The sequence below is a fragment of the Protopterus annectens genome, chromosome 5.part0 (genome assembly GCF_019279795.1).
Source record: "Protopterus annectens isolate FY-2018-M chromosome 5.part0, PAN1.0, whole genome shotgun sequence".
In the NCBI taxonomy this organism is placed as follows: domain Eukaryota; kingdom Metazoa; phylum Chordata; order Ceratodontiformes; family Protopteridae; genus Protopterus; species Protopterus annectens.
Genome location: NC_056735.1, coordinates 1134207320 through 1134217708, shown reverse-complemented (window position 1 = coordinate 1134217708; position 10389 = coordinate 1134207320). Strand labels below are relative to the sequence as shown.

General features: G+C 37.6%; 1 protein-coding gene across 1 annotated transcript in view; it reads left to right on the top strand.

Moving 5' to 3' along the window:
* Positions 1 to 9386, top strand: part of LOC122801556 (mast/stem cell growth factor receptor Kit-like) — a 591006-nt gene extending 581620 nt beyond the window's left edge. The window contains exon 20 of the mRNA XM_044070993.1: positions 5129 to 9386. Within this exon, the coding sequence (XP_043926928.1) occupies positions 5129 to 5296 (168 nt within the window). The 3' untranslated portion in view covers positions 5297 to 9386. The remainder of the gene's footprint in view (positions 1 to 5128) is intronic.
* The last annotated feature ends 1003 nt before the right edge of the window (positions 9387 to 10389 follow it).

Below are 10389 nucleotides of genomic sequence, written 5' to 3'. Positions count from 1 at the left end.
CAAGTGATCCCTGGCAGCAGCAGTTAGGAGGTCTGCAAACCTCTTGACATACCTCTCAGCTGCCTAGATTTTCACAGACTGTCCAAATGTTTGCCTTGTGTTTTTGGATATTTTTGGTGTGTTCTTCATAAAAGTTTTGGTTTTCTGCCAAATCAGTCAGAATTGAAGTCAGAGAATAAAGGCAGACATTAGAGTTATAGACTTCATACCCTTCAGAAAAATGAATGCTAATGGGACACCTGTTATTCTATCAACTCTCTTAAGTTTATAAGAGCAGTATTAATTGATACTAATTTTGGGGCCTTTCTCCCCCCCCCCCCATTATTTATGGCTCTGTCCAGATATTTTCTGATAAGAGAGGTCTTAACTCAACACATCTGGATAAGCATAAAATAAATGGGGGACAAAGGCTCAAAATAGGAACATATTGTAAATGACCCTGTTATTAAATCACAACGTTACTTGAACATTAGGATTTGTGTCAGCTTGCATTTTCTGAAGCAGAAATGTGTGTGTGTGTGTGTGTGTGTGTGTGTGTGTGTGTGTGTGTGTGTGTGTGTGTGTGTGTGTGTGCATGAGAGAGATCGACCACTTGCAGCAGTAGTAGAGGTCTGCATACCTCTCAACCTTTCAACTAATGAAATCTAGATAAATAAAAGGAGAACAAAAGCACAAACATAGGAACAGATTTTAATTGCTCTTATAAAAGTTGCTTAAATAACAGTAATTATGTTAGAATGAATTTTCTAAACAAATTGAAAGTCTGAAACTCAAATCTATGTCATTATTTAGTGACATCACTCTGTAATAGCTGGCAGCAAACCAAACGATTTAAGAGTAAGGAACCAAAAAAAGCATAAATACCCAGACATTTTTAGTGTTATATTTTGGATATAAAATGCTTCCTCCAACACCATTAACATGTACTACAGCAAGTCTGAAACATTAGGAGGAGGAAGAACTATTTTACATCAAAATATATATATAAAAAATACAGAACTTAAAAATAAATAAGCAAGTAAAACACAACAATTTTACAGAGAGCCCTTTCTCTAAGCGCAATAATGCCTCCAGGGTGTGTGTTAATGTGTAATTAACGCCCTTCCAGTGATGTAGACGGGCCTCATAACACCCCTGGGCAGGTGTTAATTATACATTAAAACACACCCTGTTGGGCATTATTGCTGGTGTATTGTTAGCTTGATCTACAGTTCTTAAAGAATTAAATAATGCTTTCATGAGCTCAGCAGAGGAAAAAAATCCCTTTCTAGCCTAAACAAACAAATTAGAGATCTTGTCCAGTCCTCCAAAGCTAATTACGAAGTAAAAATAGCCTCCCTGGCTAAGGATAATCACAAAGTGTTCTTTAACTACATCCAAAATCTAAAGAGAAATATCCAGCTGTGCTGAACCGGTTGTGGATGGCACCACCCATACACATTTGGAGGAAATTGCCAACCTGCTAGCTGACATATTTGCAACAAACTTCACCCCACCATCTCCACTAGTTATTCCCCAAAGTATACCTGCCACCATTACTCAGCCTATTATGTCAAGAAAGCAGGTAATCTCACAGCTCTCCAAGGCCAAAAACACGGCATCAGTGGGACCAGGCAACATCCCAGGTGGCCCTTTAAACAACTTAAAATACATTCCAGCTGATCTAGTTGGAGTCCTGTTTAAGCACAGTCTGCAGACTGGCTATGTTCCACCACAATGTAGGACAGCAACATTAATCCCTCTGCACAAAGGGGAACCATCAACTGACCCTGGGAATTATAGACCCATAAGCTTGACTAGCCTCATTTTCAAGGCCATGGAAAGAATCATTCTCAGTCTCTGGACCCAACCCAATTCGAATTCATAAAGGGTAGATCATGTTTGTCAAACCTGGTTGACTTCTTCAGAAAAGTCACCAAGGCCATAGACGAGGGATAGAGAGCACAAATCACCTACCTTGACATAGCCAAGGCAATTGACATAATCCACCACTCAGGTGTTATTGAGAAACTCTCCCAATTGGATATTAACTCCTACGTCATCAGATGGATAGCTAGTTGGCTAACCGACAGGACACATACTGTCAAAGTGGGTGACTTCACCTCTAGCAAAAGACAAGTAACCTGTGGAATTGAGCCTTTTACTGTTCAGAATTTATTTTTCAAAAGTCCAGGCAAATGTGGATGGCCTGTGGCTGACCAGGTTCGCTAATAATGGCAAATTGGGAGCAATCATTAAGACCCCCAGTGATGCTAATGTACTGCAGAAAGGGATAACGCAGACAAATGATTGGTGCCAAAGCCACTGTTTGAAGCTGAATGCAAAAAAATGCATTATTATTCCCGTTAGAAAAGCTAACATCTCTGTTAATTACAATAGAGACAGCACCCCCACCCCAAGTGAAAACCCAGTTTTACAGGATCTGGTACTTATATTGATAGCAATCTGAACTTTGACCACCACATATCCACAGTGATAAGGAAATCCTTCTATGTGACACATCTCATAAGTAAAGTCATCACATCTACATCTAAGGATGTTATAATTCCATTATACTCTTCCCCCATCAGACCAATACTTGAGTACAGTGTTTCCTTTTGCATGTATCTAACCAGACACCTGCAACAGCTGGAGAGACCACAGAGGTTTCTCACCAAGCAAGTACAGGGTACTCAAAACAAGTCCTATGGGGAAAGACTGAAAGCCTTGTCACTGTATTCTGTCTTCTACAGGCTGCTGAGGGGTGACCTGCACCTGGCTTACCCAGCCTTTATAGAAATGCTACACATTCGTGAATCAAACTACATGAGGGTCACTTGCTCCAGGGTCTTAACCTAGTGTCTGACATGAACAGATCATGCTAGAGAGATAGATACATCTCCCAGAGACTACCTCTTTGGAACAAGCTCCCAATTCACATGAAGCAGATCCCCTCCCTGACCCTCTTCAAATGCAACCTAGATCAATGGATGGCTGACCATAAATACACTCCCTGGGGTGGCACCCATGTCCCTCATGGACAGAGATAGTTGATGTTAATTACCATAGACTCATACCTCTGCAAACTTCTCTCACCTAACTACATAGAATTGGGGCAACTCTGGGATAAGTATGACTAGGCTTGTAAGGACTCTTGGGCCATTAGCCTGGCAACCTCCTATGAACCTATAAGCTGAAGTCCAGGAAATACATCCATGGTTTTAAGTGCAATTTCTGTTTTTTACCATGATTCCTTTTCAGTTTTCCAGTGCATCACTACTGTCATTATTGTAAAAATTAGAATAGGTGCTTTGACCAAAAATGCCAAACTCCATGAAAATCACGTGATTTTCCAGTACTCAGGTAGTCCATGGTTGGGGGTTTCCAGTTCTTTCACCAAAAAGAATGGAAAATGAATATCCCCTTTTTTTTTGAAACAGGTTATTGTTTATCAAAGGAGAGACATGTTTTCTTTTCATCAAATAAATCTTGTAGGAATATAGGAATAAATGGCTCATCCTTATGCATTCTGTCTGGTTTGGGTATCCTCATGCATGTAGCTGAATGTATGCATATAACCTGTCAGATTCATGACTTTTTTACTTGTCTATTGTGGAAAATGGGCTCTGACTGGTGTGGCAGCAGTGCATGTCTAATGCATATTGGTAACAAGTGAGTTGATGTGTAATGATATTATTTATCACAGTATGTATAGAGACTAGAAAATGTTATACTGTGAATATCTGTACCCATGTTTAAATTAAAGATGCATGTCATAAGGTGAAATTGCTGGTTTTACTTTTAAGGAAAGTGACACTATGCCATATGTGGTGTCCTTTATAAAATGATTATTATTTTAAGTTATACATTTGTGAGTGATTTCACCAAAGCAACATGATACCAGTACTTGTGTAATTAAACCTAATCTGTTGAATGCACTCTTCTGTAAAGCAGACTACCGTCAAAACCTAAAAAAGAAAACTGTAATACAGGCGGTGTGGCACAGAAGGTCGAATCAGCAGACGTCAGTAGTCAACACCAGCTTGCCCATCCTTAAAGAAGAGAGGCAGCCCAGCCCACTGCAAATGCATAACTGACACCAAGGGGAGGTGGGCCTCTAGCATGCTGCTGAAAAGGCTAGAGCTGTACACAGCTATCAAGCCATGCATCAGCAGTACATTCAGCTCATGTACAGAAGTTTGTATGAGTCGTCTGGATGGCACTGTAGGATTCTGTGACGGTCGGTTACCATGGAGAGCATGAGATGGGGCCAGTGTACAACTCTTATGGCTGCCCAGAGAATGACTTCCTGTGACCAGAGTTAGCCTGAAATGGAATGAATTAGTTAGAATATAGATGTGGTTAATTATTGGCAATAGGATGAAACATGGTTCATAAAAAGTTATGTTGGGGGGCATATATCTTCCCCACACCTCCCATTTTAAGAACCATGCCTCTCCCACCTACCTACTTTGTATAACCTGCTTTAAGGTTATTGCATCTTAAAACATTAATGATGTTTCTCTTTGTACTGGTTTTGAGTATTGGTAAGTCACCCACAAAAATATTTACTCCATGAATGTACACAGCAAAACTGTTTGGTATCACCTTGCAAAATACAAGGCATTGTTTTCCAGTGAGCAAAAGTAGTCTTCACTGTGAATATTAGTTTAGCTAAGTCCACTATTGAAAATATTGTTTTTGTCAAGTCCACTCTGTCAAATCAAGCTTCAGTGCACGTCTTTTCAACAAATTGTGCAAGTATTACACATTTAGGGTACTTAGATTTTTTTTGACAGTACTGTTGCTTAGTTAATCCTTGCCTCTGTTATAAGCAAATTTTTGAAGAAATAGTTTTGCATTTTATATCATTCATTATTATATTGGCAAAAAAGTGGGCATAATACATCTCTGCAGTCAGTTGTGTTAACAACAGTAATGTTTATGTTCCATCCTGCTCCATGGATAAAAATGTTCTTAGAGTGAAATAAAGCAGCAGGAAGATTGAAGCCTTAATTTGACAATATTTTTATGTAAATTGAACACTGTAGGGGAGATAGTAAGCTTTTCTTGTAAACCAGTTTATCTATGCAGAAAAATATGCTTGATGAGTGAAGATCAATTGTCAAGTCTTTTTTTTGTTTTACAGACTTACATAAACCTTGCAAACGAGTTTGCCAACAGGGAGCAAACTTTGACACGGCGTTCTGTGCGCCTAGATTCTGTGGTTAGCAACACTGGGTCTACACAGCCAATTCTGGTACATGAAGACGTGTTCTATGAAGATGAACAGAGTCCGAGGAGACATCATGTCTAGAAAAAAGTGCCCTTCTCCAGCTCCTTTATAGGCACCAGCTTTCTTCTTTTTTGAAGGAAATGAGCAGCGGCATAAAATGGTCGCACTCGCTGCTTGAAAGATTAGGCCTATCCCTCAGAGATTCAGTACTTGCATTTATGTAGACAAAATCGAAACTGAACTTGTCATCAATGTTTTTGTTTGATTTCATAAAGTGCTGTTCAAAAATGTTCTGTTGATTATGTTCTGAGCTGAAAAGAGGTTCATTTTTATAATGACTGAATGTGATTTTATTTGCAATATTTCTGTATTAATATTTTCCTTGTAAATGATTCGTATGAACAGAGGGATGCAGCTGCAGGCATTTCTGCAGCTGTTAAGAGACTAGTCTACTAAACGTAGTTCATATTTAGAGACAGATGAAAAAAGTGTGCCTTTCTAATTTCAGTGATGACGTGAAGTTTAGAGTTGCTGAATCTCTCCAACACTGGCAGACTTTGTAGGACAAAATGCTTTATGTAAGGACTGCGTTTTTTTAGTCTGCTGTGAATTACTGAACTGCAAATGTGTCCTTTGCAGTTTGTTATAAGATTCAAATCACGTTGCAGTTTTCCTATTACATGGCACTTTTTGAATGACTGCTGCTGTTGCATTTCAGTAGAGTGCTTTAAAACACAGTGGACTTTTAACTGTGACCTGGTGCTTCAGATAGGTACTAGCATACATAAAAGAATGTTGTTCCCTTCCTTTGTTATTTCAAACATCTGAAGCTGCATTTGTTGCAGTTGTATATTAGCTGCTTGTAGCATGCACAGTGCTTTAAGCAGGTTCTGAGGCAGTATATAGTAGCATTTTCAGAATTATTTAGTGCTTTAAACAGGTTGTGATATGACACTGGGACTGAAATTGTATAGCTAGCTATTATTTAGTAATTTCTTTACTGTTTGTCTTTTGTTAAAGTACTTAACCAGGGCATGAAGATACCACAGTGAGACTGAAAGTGCTATTATTTTGTAATATCTGTACTGAAGATCCTTTCTTCCAGTACTTAACAAAGGCATTGCAGCCTGCAGGCTAGGGCTTGATGCATGTCTTATGGCAGGTTGCACCTTTAGTGTACATTATTAGGTACTTCAGGTAGGTACTTAAAACTGTGCATTATAAGCCACCTAGTGAGACACTGAAATGTTCTGTACAGTTACAGTTTTCAAGATGCTCTGTGTTTTTTACTGTATATATTATTCCTGCAGTATCATTTCCTTTGTTTGCTTGTAATAGCTCATTCCAAAAATGCCTGCTGTATACACTCTAGCTTAATATGTTGGGATCTCCTTCTTAGCAAGATTTATTGTTATCATTTTTGTGTGTTATACTGTTCCATGTGATAATCCAGTACCACTGAGTGTGCATTGGCTGAAGAGCAGGAGCTTTGTGCTGTCAGCTTCATCAGATGGATACTGCATTTTGTTTCAAGTACACTTTCACATGTATATGTGTGTATGTGTCCATGTCCTGAAAGACTAAATGTTTTTCTCAGTTATTTTTCAATTGTATGGGAACCTACCTTATAATAATGTGAAGCACCTGAAACTATGGGCTGTCTGATAAACACTGAAAAATACCAAGATTGTTTTACAGAATATGTTCACTGGATATCTGGATATGGAAAGTTAGTTGATTTCATGACTATTTTGTTGTAAATCTGTACCTAAGTCAGTGCTTGCTGAGTCTGTGACAGTGAATGCATTATGGTTATGTGGAGCAGATGCTGCGACATAACAAGGAAGAACAGTAGACTTTGTTAACATGGAGACCCAGTTACTTCAGTCTTAATCAGAGCTCTGAAAACTATAAAAAGGGATGTCCACATCTGATCTATTGTCCGAAAACAGTTGCTTTGGAAATGTGCATATCTCTTCCTTTGGACTGTGTTGTTCATGTATCGCATGCATTTTACTTCTTCACTTTGTGAAACCTCAGAGCTGCATTTTGAGTCTGAGATAATACTCATTTGAAGAAAATGACCACTTGTTTGAAAAGTGAAAAGAAAAAAACATATGCATCAGTAGAACAGCACCAAAGTCTCAAAGAGCTTTCAAAGCAACTCCAGTTGATTACATCATGTTCCCTTTGACAAAACTTTGACCATTAAGTACTTTGTGCCATATTCTGAGTTACAAGTGGTCTGTATGACAAAGCCTTAACAGTAATGGAAGCAGACTGGCACAGGTTGCTTGGGGTCCATTAAAAGAAAATGGGACAAGCTGATGCCTAGAAATAAAGACTCCCATTATCAAGATCCATGGAAAAGAATGCCACGCATTTATAAGAAACTCACTAAGAAGCTTTGGATGTGTTTTTTATTAAACTAACTGACATTTTACAGGGTAACAGACTCCAGATTCTGACCACTGCAAAACATATTGCATTATATAGGGCCTTGTGGCAGTGTGTAATGTGGTCGTGACTGTCACTCATGCAGAGTACTGTGGATTCTGTTCCATTTATTTCTTGTGGCATCCCTCTGTATTCTGCATGCCGTTATCACTGATCCTGGCTTGTCAGCTCTCTCTCAGATTTAACAGAAAGTCGTTTTTCAGAAATGCTGTGGCAAAATACTATGATCTTTAGGTTTGCAAGAGTTGGACCCAAGAACTTTCCAGAAGAAGTGAATGGAGAAAGGAGTTGGAACTGAAGTCCAAACACTTCCTGTCCAATATAACCTTTGGTTTCATAATTATTGTGTTGCATGCTGTATTATAATATAAGGCAATGAGGTTTCTAACCTTTGCGTGACACAAGGCACTTTTGACACTAGCAGGTTTCACCCATTATTCCTGAAAGTTGTTTGTTTTGTTGTTCTTTGCCTTACTCTGTTTCTGTGTTTTCATTTTCCCTTTATTTAAATGTGAAGCATTGTCAGGTCCTTTCTAGGAGATACTCGTGTATTAATAATTAGCACTTGTACAGATTACTGCTACAGCAATATAGTGGTGAACCTATCTCAAACCCCTTGATATTAATTTTTCAAAAGGTTTCTTTTGGTTTTGTGTACAGTACCTCAGTATGCATTCTGGTCTTGTGGGCAGATTTCTCTGTGTTGGATTATGGTAAACTCTTCCGTGTTTCATATGTCAATAATTTGGTACAGTAGAATATCCTGCAGTGTTGTCTGTAAGGACTGTAGTAAGTTCTACAGCCTTTCTCCTTCACTTCAAGTTAAGTTAATGATAATGTTCTTTATGAGTGGAATCACATAGCTGAGATCTGTGAGCCTGAAGGAAACCTTTTGAAAATCTGGTTATCTTAATGAATATGGTTGTATATGTAATGTCTCACACCTAATTCTGATACAGATTTTTGTATGTATATTTATTTTTTTATTTAACTTGCTGAAGCTTTATTGCACATTTCACAGTATGTTACTGTGTGGAGAACGAATTCTTGATCTCATTTTATGGTGTGAGGTACACCAAAAGCGATAGAGAAAGGCAGCTGAAATCTGTTTCAATAAAACAGGGAAAATGGTAGTTAATTTTACATAGGATACCCATCCATATGTGTTCATGGTTTGATTAAAATTACAGTGCATCAAATGTATGTTGTTTTTATACTCAAGTTACCTACCATATTTCATTTAAAAAAAACAATATATGAGGAAAATGCAGAACATGCAAAGCTGGTTCATGCTTTTCACTGACCTTTAAACTGTTTATCAGTGCCCTGTAAGACACAGTGATGTAACAATACATATTTTATTTGTTATCTGTGCCTACATGTAGCATTGTAATTTTCTGTTTTTGGTTTGAATTCTGGAAAACCATGCAGCTGCGTACTGAAGGTTGTTAAGTTATTTACTGTTGTCATCTTGGCATGTCATCTGTGATTCTTGTAAACTTCCTGAATCTGTGTATATAGTTGAACATAATTTGTTAAGATGTTTTGTGTATATTTGCTGAAAATTGTTTTAGTACATCATTAAACTATATTTTACTTTCCAAAATCAAAACCTGAAGAGGGTTTTATTGATCAAATACTGTGATTTTTCTGTAAACTATTAATCAAGAATTTGCTTTACATTAAAATTAAAACACTTTATAATCATTTGGAAGTGCAGGATTGGAGGTTGCAATTTTTTTGTTTGTTTTAAATTGTGTTTACCTTAAGAGCTTTTATTGGTATGTGTTTAATTATTTTCCTACTTATTAAAATACTTGTCAAAGTAATTGCTGTAGTATACTGTTTAGTTTAGCCACAATGTAAGGATTGCAGAACACCACAGGACAGCAAACAGAGTTTTCTTATCCATGACTTGTCAGTTAGATATGTAATCAGTTGTGTGTTTGTTCATCTGTCACAAGGAAGTTCCAGTCTGTGGGCTACAAAAAAAAAAATCAGATTATATCTTATCTAAACCGAATCAGACGTAAGCAGAAATGCATGGCTGGTAAACATTTGGTTGTGAGTGATGGCCAGGTATTTACTTGAAATGCCATATCATTAATTTTGTTACTGTTCTGCCAGCTGGTCATCTTCATTTAAAGGACGATGCAAACAGCCTAGAAAAGAAGGGACAAAGCATATTTTATAAAAAGTTTGATATGAAAAGTATTGGTTTAGTGCTGTCAGTTTTTTTCTCTCTGATGTTCATGGATTTCATTTTGTGAAACAATGTGATACAAACATTTAAGTAAATATTAATACTTATATATTTAAAATATTCTCATTGTTTAACAGAGTTAGTAGTTTGAATTATCAAATAAAACATTATTATGTACCATTACTGAAATGCAGACAGTGACATCAGTGATGCCTTTCACAAAACCTTGCTAGCCCAAAAACTGCTTCCAAAGAGCTCATACCCATGTTTTCTTTGTTAGAGTTAGCATCTGTAACTTACTGAGTGTTCTCGGTACTTGACTGTCAATGTAGTATTGATAATGGTTATAGGTGAGAAAAGGTAACTGCAGGGAAGAGCTAACTCCTACCTATGAATCTAAAATGTAATTAAGGTCTCAGATCTTTTCATTCCCCCGGATTTACTAATCTTCCATGTAAGACTAGATTAGTCTTGCACTGAAGCGCCAGTGTAAGAGTATGACGGCAGCATGCCA